The sequence below is a fragment of the Pterocles gutturalis genome, unplaced genomic scaffold (assembly GCF_000699245.1).
Source record: "Pterocles gutturalis isolate BGI_N339 unplaced genomic scaffold, ASM69924v1 scaffold20938, whole genome shotgun sequence".
Classification (NCBI taxonomy): Eukaryota; Metazoa; Chordata; class Aves; order Pterocliformes; family Pteroclidae; genus Pterocles; species Pterocles gutturalis.
Genome location: NW_010126219.1, coordinates 6615 through 21464, shown reverse-complemented (window position 1 = coordinate 21464; position 14850 = coordinate 6615). Strand labels below are relative to the sequence as shown.

The following is a 14850-nucleotide window of genomic DNA, read 5'->3' as shown; positions in this document are numbered from 1 at the left end:
ACTTACAAAATAACATAGAGCCTGATGGAGGCAGCCCTTCTATTTCATAAACCACTACGAACAGGAAGAGTAATCACCTAAGAGGATAATGTGGTTATTCTTAAGTGTGCAGTTAAGTGCTCCACTGGCATAAACAGTATCAGTAGACTACAAATTATTCTATGTGTTACTACTAAAATCATAAATACAAATGTCCCATCAATTCTCCATTTCCAACATCCCATCTCTCAAGTATGTTTGCATTGTTGAGGCATATTTCAATATTGCATAGTTCGACATAGTTAAGGTACTACTGCTTGCATTGTTGTTGCAAATGGCTACATTACTCTTAAATGGGTAGTTACCACAGTAAAACCCCTAAATGTAGGTAGACTTCACATAGATCATTGTCTTAACTATAACAGTACTCTTGAGTAGCATTTAATTTATAAGTACTGCATATAACTCATGAGCCTGCAAAGGCTTTTTGATCATTATCAACCTTAGAGCTGAGCTGAAACCGTTAATTGTAGCATGTCCTGAAAACACTGGAACACAGTTCTACACAGTACTTCTGCATCAGTCTCTGGACAGGATTTCCAAGAAGAACAAGTAGCAACAATCCTATCAGTATAGAAAATAATGAAGTTATCACTCTTAATTGTCATGGTCTAGGTTAAAAGTGACACAAATTGTCCCAAAATGTGAAATTATTGACATAAATTCTTAAGAAAAATTGCCAAATAACACAGAGTCTCAACGGACAAAAAGGACTCTGATCCCTAGTGCCTTCAGTAAGCAATAATGTTGACACATCTTGAAACTAGATACTTTGACTTAAATCATAGAATCATATAGAATCATAGAATGGTTAGGGTTGGAAAGGACCTTAGAGATCATCTAGTTCCAACCCCCCTGCTATCCCCATTTCTACATACAGTGACATAACTTTTCTGCTTACATTTGAAAGTATTGTGAATTATATTTCTTCTTTGCAACTAGTTTAAGGTTTAAAGTACTTTTTTTTTTATATTTAGATAATAAAAAGTAAATCTTTATCTAGTTCTATTTATCTTAACAGAGCCATAGATCAAAGCATAAATGGTTTTCCCAATCTGAATCAAATCTGCACACAATCCATATTTAGCTTTAGGAAGAAGGCATCCAAATTACACCTAAATCACAGAGCAGCAAGTCTCAACTCATTATAATCAAAGTAGTTTATCAAATTTGATAAAGCATCACTAATTTTTGTCGATGTGACCAATAAGCCAAAGTTGGATCTTTTCAAATACTATCATTTTATGAGAAGTGAAGCCAAATGTTTTAGCTTCTCCTTGTTATTCAAAGAGGTCTGGTTTGAGTCAAGAGATGTGTGTGTCACTGCCAAGAATGACGGACAGTGCGCTCACCTGTACTCTATCTGGTCTATCTCAGTCAACTGCTACTTTTTAAAAAACTTATTTGCATGTTACATTTAACGATCTCTAAAACAAAATCTTAAAGTAAGTTAACTTCTTTTGTTCCTCCCTTCTTTCACTTTCCCAACTCTTTTCTTTCTGCTTATTGTCAGTGTCTTGGTGTTCACTTCACCTCCACTGTTCGTCCTTCCTCCCACATGTGTTTTCCCAGAATGGTCGTGACTGTATTCTCATGTATCTCACTTTTCAACCTCTTCTGACATGTTCAGACATGTCTCTTCTGTCTTTTCCTCTCCTCATTCTAGTTGTTAGCCACCTTTCCCTTTGTGACAGAGACAGAACCATGCCCAAAATGAAATTACATCCTTACCTGCTATCTCTGATTGCATAAAAAAAGCTATAGCCATGATGCACCATAGGGAGTGCAGATCCAGTAAATCTGGAGTAGCCAGTCAGACTAGTTGAGAGAATAAAATTCCCACCTCCTCCGCTGTAAAACGACACAAAACAAAACCAGAACTTTTAAAGATAATTTAAAATAAACTGAGTTTTTACAAAAAAAGTTATTTTGTCATAGAGATGAAGAAATCAGCCCACATAAGGCCAATCTAACAAAGTCCTCATTATCAAGGGATACAACCTTCCTGCAGGACAAGAACACAAATTACCTAGCTGTGAAGGCATTATCCATGTAAATTTCTGGCACTGGCAGTCCTTGCTCCTGTGCTATGAGTAGGAGACCCAGAAGGTGACGATCAAAGCCTGTCAAATAAATGCAAATACTGCATCACTAACAGCAGCATTTCCCATTTTTTTTTCTTCTTCTTCTGGTCTGGATAGCTGGAAACTCAAGTAGCAGTTGAAGGACAGATAAATGACAGTCTACTAAAAAACAAGATTCATACTGTAGCATTCAAAACATTTCCCAAATATTGGATCTAAGAGTCCAGATTGCAACACTGAGCCCAAATGCAAATGAATTAAGTAATATAAACCCAGCACAGTTCCTATGGAAAACAAAAATCAAGAAAACTTCCATTTCAGCCAAGGAGGAGGAATTCTACACAGTGAAACGGGCCCACTCACAATTACATGGACAAAGTGAAAAGGAGGCTTTCAGGGCCACAGCTGCCTAGATAACTCATCAACTAGGATGGAGAGGATGAAGGTTCATCAGGTGATTATTTTCCAGCTACTTTCTCTCATTCATAGAATAGCTCATCATGCTAACACAGGTGGGTTAGAATTTCACCCAAATCTCTCCTCTGCCTCAAAAGACTGCATTTCCCACTTTCCAGCCAACTATGTATTTGATCAGAAGGTATTCTGAAAGACTGTGTAGCTGGGCAGAAAAAGTTAATTACTATTCAAAGTGAACATGTCTTTGGGGCACAAGGGGAGGGTGCAAGGACTAGGCTTCAGTTCCTCTCCATGAAATTGAAGTATAAAATGTTAAGGGGTAGTTTTCACTCAAGCTGAAAACAAGGAGACAGAGAAAATGTATTAGCATACAGCAATATTCCCTTTTGACCCACAAGAAAAAATAAAACAAAAAACCACTTTTGATCCCAGAGTACCTTTTCCATTCTCACATTCTTTCCTCATGTTATTGTGCTTTGCAAATGCCTTATGCATCAGCTGTAGTCGTTGATAAGTCTGTGTAAAGTAGGGGAGACAGGATTAAAAAAAATAAAAAGAAAAAGAAAAAACAATCCAGGTGAGTAACACATCAGGAATCACAGATCAATAAATTTTTCCCTTTCACAGTTTCTAGCAATTTTAGATAAAAGAAAATGGAGGAACTTGAAATGTACATTAGAACATCTCTCAAACTCTTTCTCCCAAATCCAAATTCCTTTGTCAGGATAATTTGATCATTTGTTTCCTGTATTTCTGTTACTTGGATCACTTTTGCACTGAATATTCTAAACTTCATGCTCCTTCACAAACAAGCTGAAACAACAGCAAGTTAGCCACTGTGAACTAGAATAATCTAAACCAAAAACTTCCTATACTACCACTTATTTAGAAGCACACTAGATTTTAGCAGGTGTAGTTGCATTTCCATGATCTCCATGCAGTGAATTGGTCAGGCAGTTGGACTACATGATCATTGTAGGTCCCTTCCAACTGAAATATCCAATTCTATTCTATCATTTTTAATTACAAAAAAAAAAAAAAAAAAAAAGACAAAAACAAATGAAAAAATCTGTGATGCAAAAAGCAGAAAACAAAACAAAAAAGACCCTAATTAAGATAGACACAGATGGCAACTGCATTCCCAAATTTTCTCTGCTGATTGAAATATTATTTCTATAACAGTAGTTCTGCCCAACGTTATGTTTTTTTTTCCATTTTATATTGAAATCTACATATTAAAACCAGAGAGAACAGAATATAATATATGTTTTAGTAAAGGAGGCCTAAAGAAACATCTCTAGACACCGAAGATCTTGACACCTAAGATCTTATATCTTACTAGCTCTTTAACTACTTAAGAAGCACCCTTTATCCTTTTTTCATTACAAAAGAGAGGCTGCAGCAGAGAATGTGAAACAAGAGCAGTAGCACTCAATTTGCATAACAATCAAGCTACTAAGCTCATAAAGGGCAAAAGAATAGTTGAGACAAAACGATTTTTTCTGAAGTACCTAACTAGGTATTTTCTACTACCTTAAAAGTAGACTTTTAAGCATCTTAATTTCCATACTATTGAACAAATCCAATCCTTTTTTTAAGCCCCAAGAGTTTATAACAAAAAATAACAGTAGGAAGGTATCTGGAGACGCTATTTAAAACTACTAAGAGAAAAAGAAAAAGGCTACAGTAACTTTCGGAAGTAACAAACCTCTGTGTGTATTACCCATAGAAGCCTGATAACTGGTTAGAAGATAACCGAAGAGGAGGGAGATAACAGGAATCCATATTTGCAATAGCAAATCAGATTTGAATACCAGACAGAAAATTGAGTTTTAAAACTGCAGCACATGCCAAAAGAAGTCAGTGAAGACAAGCAAAACATGCTCTTGAAGAACTCTAATTATCAATCACACATACTTCCTGATAGTCATATTCCTGTGTGTTTCTCAGATGCATTAATAACACAGAACCTTTGAATGTCCTAACGATACGTAGCCCTTTGTCTCAAAAATCTCCTTGCTTCACTTCTCAGGCTCTGAGAAACGTGCTGTGAGGACAACAGAAAGAGCTTTAGTACAGCTCTCACTTGGCAAGAAAGGCGTGACGTGCTTAGCCAGCCAAGCACCAGAGGGTAGTTGCTGGGAAAAGGTCACCGATTCAGCTATTTAGAGACAAACTCTGGAATACATCCCTGTTGCCACTAGGACACAAACAGATCTCAATGTTGCTCTCAGACTCAACGACTAGAATAACATTTCCTGATCTCACTTAAAAATTACAACAACAGAACCACTCCACAGCCAAATATAGTGGTTCCAACCCAGTTACTTTTTTAGGGGTGTAAAAAATTTGTGTGAATGTAACTCAAGACATACATATTCTTGAAACCAACAGGTAAGATAGACAGAAAACCAAACAAGCCCAGACATGACAGCTCACCTCAGTCACAATGACCAGAGCCAGACTTAAGCAACCCAGCATTTGAAAGTTGTCTCAGTGGAAAAGAGGTCAACTCCCAGTAATGAGACAACAGAAGAATGAGTTTTAAGCAGTTCAAATGATAGGCCTTCTAAATACATGATGCTTAAAGTAGGATTTCAGTATTTACACTGTCAGAAGGATCCAGCATGGACTTGCACCATTCCACTGCTTCCATAGTGCAGGATCTTATGGTCTCTGTGCGGCCATGATAGAAACGCCTGGTCATGGCAGTTTCGTAACAGCAGCCTGGGCTAAGAAGAAAAATTAGGGAAGAGCATCTGATTAATTTAACAAAACTATTTGCTCTCTCAAGAAAGAAAAAAGTCCTGCCAAGTTTCTTACACATCTAGCTCAGTTACAAGTATCAGTAAGCCACTAATTTTCTTTAAATTGTGTATCTGAAAAAGAGCCACAAAGGAACTCCACAAGCTTTTATGAGACAGATGACTGAAAAAGAGCCAATGCTATAACCATACCTTGAAAAGACTAGGTTGTCATGGCTATTTTGTGCCAACTACAGATTTACCAGCCTCTAGTATAAATAAGCTGAAATAATGTAAGCTTCAGTTTCACTAAATATTTCCATTTAGGAAACCATGTATGCCGGCCAAAAACTCAAAAATTAAGAGACATACTTGAAATAAGCAGTGTGTCCCAATGCATTTATAAGGAAAAGGCTCAGTTGCATACTGACACACATACAGTTTCTACCTGGAGCATACCCAGCCCTATGACAGTCTACCAGTTAATATACAACTTAAATGAAACAAACTTGTGTTTAGAACAGACCTAACAGGCTATTTTAGTCAGACAATTAATTTATTCCAATGCTCAGCAAAGTGAGATGTACTGACCTTTCTTACGATGAGACATACCTCTCCAGGGACTAAGCATCATGCTCATATGACAAAACCCTACTTTTTCTGAAGCAATCAATACTCACCATGTCAGTAATGACTTATATAAGCTATAATCAGTGCTAGCTAGTTAGCAAACAGAAATTCAGGAACACCAATACCAGGAAGAATGCTGCCTTTTACCATTAATACAAAATAAAATAACACACACAAAAATGTAGTGCCAGGCATTTGGAGGGTCACTATCTATATCTCTATTATTCTGCCGAAACCTTCACACCTAGTATTGCTAAAGAAAGTGAAACACTGAAGTCTGTGAGGCTTTTTACAGGCTTGGAAGACTAACCATTTTACTGATGGCTGTCACTTGCTACAGGTGAAGCTTACTTCTCCACCCCAGCAACTGTTAAACACTAAAGAACCCTGACCCATTGCCCATTTGGTGTTTGCCCAAATATTTATTTTGTACAGCCCAAATCCACACATCTTAGTGGATTGTCTTCTGTCCTCCATTCTACAATACGTACACACATGATCCCTATGGGCACAAGGACACAACTCTTCCGAAGCCAAGAGCACAAGCCCCGTGGATTTCAATGGCACAAATAAGGCCCTATGCAACTGCTACTTTAAGAAACCCTTACTTCTTCATTCTTATATCACCATAGCAAATTACTCACTGGCATTGCAAGACCACTGCATTATATCTCCAGATCCATCCTTTTATTCAATAAACTGTTTTTTTTATTCTTAATCTCAGCAGTGAGATTTTCTTACCGTCCATGGCATTTGTAATAAGCAAGCTGAAGGGCAAGCTGCACAAATGTATCAGGATGAAGTTTCTTCTTTCTAATCAATGCTTTGCCGAAGGATGTGAAGGCATAATTCACTAGCTGCACATCAGATACCTGTCATACCAAAGGATGAAAAGCCACAGCAGTCAAGAAATATCACAACTTGGTCCACTTCAAATAAAACACACTCAACCTAAACAAATTTAACCACGGTGTTAAGTCCCCTCATTCATCAATTTATCAATAACATGTTAATCCCTGTTCTCCAGTATGGAGAGACCAGCTAAAAACATGTAAAAAGAATAAAAAACAAAAAAAAAAATCAGTGACAATTAAGAGAAGCAGCAAGAAATCCCACCTTTTTGTAATACAATTCTTTAGTAAGTCCAATTTCATTTAAAATTTTTTGATCCACTGTGAATACAAGTTCCTCTGGCCATGGAATATCCCTCACTCTATCTGATCCCTGGGAGGATGGAGACAGAAAGAAATATGTGAAAACAAAAAATGTTATCCATAAGAAGAGACACATTAACTAATAAACTTGAAAGTTTAAAGGATAAATACCTTCCATTTTCCCTCATTTTCAATAATTGTCTTTTCGGCATATGATAACATGGAAATCAAAGCAATGGCATCAAAAGGAGAATGCTAGAATCATATAAGACAAGATAACACATTATTTGCACAATTGCAAAAGGATCAAATAGTTTTTTTCCCTACCCTACTTTCCTGCAGACCAACAGCTTCATTGCAGCGTTGGACTTGTTTCTCTAGTTCTACAGTACGCATAGAACAAGTGTAAGTCCACCCACTGTTTTGAATGCTCTGCAGCCAGATACGGAGGCACAATATACCGCTACTGTGGAAAAGCAGATTTCAGACAAGACGTAGGCCCTTCTGGCCATTCAATAATGAGTTTTAAAAACACAGCTGTTCACATAGCTATGTAATACAAAGAGTTAATTTTAAGCCTTCTTGTGCAATGTATTGTTTGTCTTTGGAACTCCCTCATTAAATACTTTAAGAAACAAGATTACGATTTCAGATCTCATGTTCTTAAATTCAAGTATGGTGTAACATCAAACAGTGTTAAAGCGGACTGCTTTTGGAAACTTGCCAGACAAGGTGCCTGGTAATCACGGCTATACCAAGGAGGAACACATTCAGCATTTGAATTAATACTCTGAAAGGGAAAACCTAGTAAATAAATACTTGAAAGGTTTATAAGGGGGAAAAAAATTTCAACTTACATCACAGAATGCACTACAGGTTCCATTGGAAAAGAATATGCTATTGTAGGATTTATCTCCCCAGCGTACAGCTGGATCACCTGTTAGCCCCAGCCTTGTAACCTACAGCAAAAGTTACACTGTGAGTTTTAAAAAACACTGAGTACACTGCCAACCTCTGCCAGCTAAACCAAGCCTACATTAAGATGGCATGACCCCCTGAAAGATAAGACATTTTCATACAGCTGCAGATGAAACGTGATTATAAGCTTAAGTTTTTAAGGAGTGATAATAAATTGATGACTACATTTTTGAGGACCCTGAAGAACAGAGGGCTAAAAGATTACAAAGGCAGATTTCAGCCATTCCAACTTCTAATGTCCTAACAATTCAAACTGTTTAAGTATTGCTTTGGATCAACAAGAGGCATTACTTGCATATTTATCTGCTTCACCTTCTCTGCTCTGAAAGAGCAAGAAGCGCTACCTCTGCTTATATGCAGAAGAAATTTTTATATAAAGAAAACCAGATATGAATTTTGAAAAACACTTAGCTACCTCAGTGTAGTCCTCAGGAGTTGCATGGGGACTAGAATCATCGAGACACACCACAAACAAACTTCTCTGAATTTTTTCCAGAAGAGTTAAGTTCTTTGGATCAAGATCAATCAAATATTCACGTAACTAGAAAGCATAAAAAGACAACGCTAAGTGAAATTATGTATTTCCAGTGATCACGATGCTTTTCTCAGGAATCAACTGCTGAAGTATTCCCACCTCTGCCCATTTTGTCCTTTCACTGCTTGTTAGGGCTGGCACTCCTGGTCCATCTGGTTCACTATGGCATCTTTTCTGTATATATGTAAGTTGCCTTTAAGAAGATTTAAAAAACTGAAGTTAACAAAGAAAATATGGAAAAAATATAAAATTCACCCTTTTTATCTCTCTCTTTTTTGCCCAGATGGATTTTTGCTTCCACATTCACAAGGTAATGTGAATTTTTAGGAAACACAAATCGGTTCCCTCAGACTCTAAGGGCAGCTGAAGATCTGCTCTGTTTTCGGCCACTAATAGTTAATTCAAATCGCAGCTACCAGCCCAGTTCAAACTTACATGTAAACAAACATGACCCAAAAGTGTTATTACGCACTTAATTTAAAACTTCAGCAGTGCAGATCAAACTTTTCCAAGATGCAGATATGTGCAATACTGCAGCTTTGCACCTTTTGTAGCAACTAATCAGATATGAGGGCAAAACTTCCACTCAAGATAAACCCTGAAATTCAAAGCAGAACAGTAGCTACAGTACATCCTAATTGTAGAGACTGAAGTACACAAAGAATACTGCTCTTCCTACTTTTTCCTTGCATTTTCCCTTTGAAGAGCTATTAACAGAGAGCTAATTTTTAGGTTGTAAATTCAGTTTTTCACGTGCTGTCCTAGGTGTTAAAGAAACTCCACTAATTACAGGCATTTAATGTTGTTTGTCCTTTGTTCTGGCACTCTTGCCCATTAAAATTCACTACTGATCATTAGTTACACAGTTGTCAAAAGTATAAGACACTCATAACGAGGTTAAAAAACACAAACAAACAAAAAAACAACCACCAAACCAAAACCAACCCGCCCTTTCTAAAGACAAGAGAAGGATTTAGGGTTTTCTGTCTGTATTCCAGCCATTCATTTCTTTTTTTACTTGCTTGATCTAACAGGTACAACTACAGAAATAAGATATTTTAAATGGATGTATTTCTAAAGTATTGAAGTACAAGATTTTCCAAAAAAAGTTATTTTTGAGCTTCTCTAACTAGTTTTTGTCTTGCCTAACGAATCTGGCCATCCACCTTTTGCCAATTTTAATTACAAAGGTCTTCTGCTGTGCTCTATAAATAGCATTTTGATAAATGCACTAAGTTATTCCTAGATGAAACGCACAACCCCTCTTTTACTAAGTACATGCGTATAGATCCCAAATCAAACACAAGAGACTTATGCTGAAACTATTTCTGTATGCAACATCAGAGTTCAACCAACAGAGTAGAAAACCTTGTGGCCACAATTGTATTGCCAATTTGAAAAGCTGTTGGCATGCTACTGGCAGATAGGAGATACAGCACAGAAAAGCTTTAAACACTGCCACTTGCCCTAGTACTGAAATTCACTATTTAAAAGAACCAAATTCTTTCTCTCTGTTCCTTTGCAGCAGCTCAGGAATATGAAAAAAGCCATAAACATGGCTGGTTGTCACAGGTCTGGTGCAAAGACAAGAAATGCAGCTTTATTGCTCTGTGGTTAGCAGAAAGTCAACCTGTGTATACTGTGATTTTGGACTCCGCTGGAGCCACTCTATTCTTGAGAAAATTGACCACAAGTGTATTAGATTTGAATCAACTTGGCAGTGGTGCTTCATCTTTGATAATGATTAAGTAGCAATAAGACAATTATCAATGCTGATTGGTCCGGAAAGGAATGATGTTACTTATAATCCTAATAATTCCATGTAAAAAAACCTTCACACATAAATGATGTTTCCTACCGAAACATCTTCATTCAGCCCTTTTGCACGACACTCTATCGGCGTATTACAACAGTACATGATCATCACGCTTCACGGCAAGAAGATGCCATCCACTGAACAAGAACTTACTCAAATCTGAACCCTCAGGTAGAGGAGAAACTGTAGCCTCCCTTATACCTAAGTCTTTGGGGTGAAGGAGAAAGAAAAAGAAAGACTCTTTGGTATGTAGCTTAAATAGGACAGCTCATTTGAAAAAAAGGTAGTTTGAAAACCTGGAAATCTCTGGAGGAGTCACCATGTTGCCTTCATGTATAACATCAAATGCAAACACTCGACCTCGACACAGGACTATTAAGTGAGATGGGCATTCACCTTCAGTCTCTGCAATGAAACAAACAACAAAACATGAAAATCCAACCGAAGGGATAAAATGAGCAACAGACACAGCAAAACAACTCAGCCAGACCCATTTTTTGTTCAAAATGAGGCAGACTTCATACAGTTAAAAAACGGAAAGAACCTCAGAAGAATAACTTTTGAAGTCCAATTGCAAAGTCTTATTGCAAATTTGAAGACATTTTTAAAACTGTCAGAGAAAATATATTGAAGTATTAACTTTCACTGTTATTAACTACTTCAAGTCACTGCCATTACCTAGTAGCAAATGGTACTTATTTGTGTATCTTTTAGGCAGGTACACCCTCTGACAAAATGAGCATTGCTTGCTGAAAACTGATCTAGCGCAACTTTTCTCTCCTGCATGAGTTTTGTTTGGTTTGGGGTTTTTTTAGAGGAATGAATATAATGCAGCAAGCCTAATGCTAAGCAACTTTGCAGATGACTGAATCCTGTAGTTGTCAAGAGTGTTTATGTGACCAATTTCAGTTATGCAGCTCAAGATCCAAGATATACTACCATGTCAGTCAAACCTGATTTGTAATCTGCAAATCTGTAAAAAGGCAGCACTGACACACCCATTTGTCCACTGTACAGAAAGGCAGATGGTACTGGCCCACACTAGGCCAGGTACACTTGCACAGCATTGCCTTATTGAATCCACCTATCTGGAATACTAAATAAAGTTGGAAAATATTCTGACAAAAAAACAGATGTTAAAACCCCAAGAAACATGGCTACATTTTTCTCAGACTGAGTCACCATGCTACATATCTTCTAGTCCAGTACTCCACCCTGGGAAAAAGAAGAGATGTATGGTACTTTACCCACAAGTATTTAACTCAACGGGCATCCACAGAAGTCTTAATCTTAACTATAAGGCTTTTACATCTATCTTTATGGTCCTACTTTCTAAATCAGATAATATAATTCAATACATCCCCGATTAAAGACATTCTAGAGTGGGGAATTTGTCATTTCATGTAAACCTCACCTTCACAGGTCATGACATTGATTTCTAACATAACAAAAATCAGAAGGGATGACATAAAATTCAGTTACTTCAGGCAGCATCCTCCTAGCCTTAGCTGCCTAAAGCAAGGGGTAGAACTGAGTTTGGAAGTTAACATACCTAGAATTAATTGTCTGAGATCTCACTACAGTTCATAGAGACCTATCCAATACACTTAATGACATCCAATGAGCTCTTCATCTGTTCTCATTAAGGTGTCTGCTGCAGGCTGAACTGAGTAGCTCTCCAGGTTCCACTGTTCAGGTTCTCTCTGCATTTAGTGTGGTCTCTGACTCCAAGCCAACATTACCTGTCAAATTTTAGGTGTCCCACTCTGCAACCTGAATACTATTTCAAGTGTTTAGACCATGTCAGTTCCCTCTATAGACAACGGAGAAAACCAGATCCCTCTCCAGATGGCAATTCCTCCTGCCGATCTTAGATACCTGTATGTTTTAATGGCCCAAATCATTCTCCAGAGGTATTCATATTTCTCCATGAATGACAGAGAACCAAGACAACTAACTGGAGGCAGACAATCTAGATGGAAATGGGCATCACCTGCCATGTATGACAGGAAAAATGATATAAGCAAGATTGTTTAATAAAGTTCTTACAAGATTTTAAGGCAGTAAAAGGACATGAATGACATCAATTGCATCTCCATAGTTTTGTTTATTAAGTTTGATCAAAACAGAACATTGAATTTCCACCATCTGAATATCTCTTCTACGTTTTGGTATTAAAACTGACTCTTCAACAGTAATGCTAAGACAAAATCCCTGAAATTTGCCTTCAGCTTTGCATTTTCTCATCATATCCTGGGGTATGGGGATTTCCATATATATTTTCCATGGAGCAAGGCAATACCACCTTCTTCTTGAATTCCTGAGTCTTACAGAAACTCACATCTCCCACGATTATCTAGAGTGACACTGCTGAACAACTCTGGATGCATCAGAATGTGTGTGGGAGGAGTGTTAAGATTTCAGTTTGTTGATTACTAATACTACAGTATTTGTTGTTGGAGGACGAATAAGAACATTACACTTTTACCCTGGCTCTTGATCCTGCACCCAAAAAACCATTGTGAGTTTAAGAGAATGGCTTCAATAAGCACTATGGAGTACTCTCAAGAGTGAAAATAGAAGAAGCTGACCAAGCCAAGAAACTGCACAATGACAGAAAATGAGTAAGAATTATCCCAACAGAATGGGAGATCACTTGAGAAATGCATTCTATGGAAAAAGATGCGATTAATAATGATGCTGAAATTCTGTCCATATAATACACGGAATCTACCCATACTTATAACACATGGAATTTGTCTTTTGTTCAATTCTTAATGCTGGCACACTTACTACAGGCATCAGGTTGGTAACATACATTTTGAAGCAGAGCTCTCTTTTAATCTCATTTAGAAAGGACCAAAAAGGGCATTTGTAGATTAGGTATCTTATTTCCTTCCTTATACAAGCACTCAACAACCAGTATCTGATTTAGTGCCTGAGGAAGCAAGTATTTTACAGTTAAAATGTCCACTCCATTAGCCCATTAACACACAATCATTTACGTGTATTAACCCGCAATTTGCGTTTATTTACCAGTTTTAAAATAACTGCCAATCGAGTCTCTGGTAACTCCAGGAATTTTGCAAGTACAGAAGAGCATTCGAAATTGGTTCATGTCCAGAACAGCATTCCCAGATCTCTCTATAGCCACCTTCTCTCTGTAATAAACAAATAAACCAAAATTAAACAAGAGAAACAATAATTATGCAAGTAAATCAAGGTAAGACAAACCCTCCTTTTACAGCAAAGAACACATGCCAATGAACATAAACATATTTTTACAACTAAAGTACACACAGATCACCAATATTTAGAATCAATTATTTTTTTATTAAAGTCTTACACTCGCAATAGTTCCCAGTATTTCAGAGTATGCCATATATTTACAGATGCTCTTTCTATCTGAGTGCCCTCTTTGGGTGGCCAGCAGTGTTCAATATAGGGACCAGGACCTGCCATATTACAGTGTATTTGCGTTGATATGCGAAGATCAAGATAAGCCACATTCAGCCACCAGTCCTCCAGCTGAAAATGAAAAATGTTTAGCATCAGAATTAAGTTTTAGTCATTACTTCTTTAATAATCACCAGACTGTTCAACAGCCTGCTTTTTTACTACCTTTTTTAAAAATATTTTGAATAGTAGTTCCTATATAACAGAAGGCAAGACATTGGTTCAAAACTAACTGCTGAGCATAATGGCGCATCTAGCTCTTCTATTTTCAAGCTTGAAATAAAATTCAAGACTGCTTAAAACTGTAAATTATGATGAAGAGGTCTTCACTGACATTAATAATCTCAAACTCTTGCAGATGTCAGCTGTGACTCTTGCGAATATCAGACAGATTATTCCATGAAGAATGGAAGGAAAGTAGATTTGTGAGAGAGGATCTGGGACAGACAGTTCACCATGTATTTTTTCTACCATGATCTGAAAATCCCCACTCTGGAATATGTCATGTTAAGATTTAAAAAGTTCTCATGAATTCCACTTGGTAACAACCCCCCTTACATCCCTTTCTCTGTTGAAAGACAACTTTAAAATGCTGCCACACAGCTTTCTTCAGGAAAGAAAGAGACTGAGACCAAACTCTAAATTCCACTTTTTTTTTTCTTTGGGGGTAACAGGGTTGAGAGAGGGGGGACAGAGGTGATACTTCTATCACCTCTCACTGACAGACAAAGCAGTCAAAAGCTGGTAGGTAATTCAACATTTCAGTTGATGAACTCTCTTAGCCACCCGACTTCAAAAAAACCAAATCACACGTACATAAGTGAATGTGTTCATATCCATAGGCCACATGGCATACATAAGGAAGATCCTAAGATCAAAAAAAGCTAAATGGCTCTCTAATTTACATCCCAAACAACCAACTTTCTCAAATTGAATTATGATTTCTTACGTATCTAAATACGTACCCAATTCCTTCTTGTTTTAGCTCTTTCCAGTA

At 37.3% G+C, this 14850-nt stretch overlaps 1 protein-coding gene across 1 annotated transcript in view; it reads right to left on the bottom strand.

The window, feature by feature from the left end:
* Positions 1-482: 482 nt before the first annotated feature.
* Positions 483-14850, bottom strand: part of CROT (carnitine O-octanoyltransferase) — a 20577-nt gene continuing 6209 nt past the window's right edge. The window contains exons 2-16 of the mRNA XM_010078911.1: positions 14819-14850; positions 13744-13925; positions 13434-13558; positions 10694-10802; positions 8681-8774; positions 8462-8587; positions 7926-8027; positions 7240-7323; positions 7031-7138; positions 6656-6786; positions 5149-5272; positions 2978-3056; positions 2069-2162; positions 1771-1890; positions 483-603 (exon numbers count right to left, since the gene is read on the bottom strand). The exon at positions 14819-14850 is cut by the window's right edge and continues 90 nt beyond it. Of these exons, the coding sequence (XP_010077213.1) occupies positions 483-603; positions 1771-1890; positions 2069-2162; positions 2978-3056; positions 5149-5272; positions 6656-6786; positions 7031-7138; positions 7240-7323; positions 7926-8027; positions 8462-8587; positions 8681-8774; positions 10694-10802; positions 13434-13558; positions 13744-13925; positions 14819-14850 (1631 nt within the window). The remainder of the gene's footprint in view (positions 604-1770; positions 1891-2068; positions 2163-2977; positions 3057-5148; positions 5273-6655; positions 6787-7030; positions 7139-7239; positions 7324-7925; positions 8028-8461; positions 8588-8680; positions 8775-10693; positions 10803-13433; positions 13559-13743; positions 13926-14818) is intronic.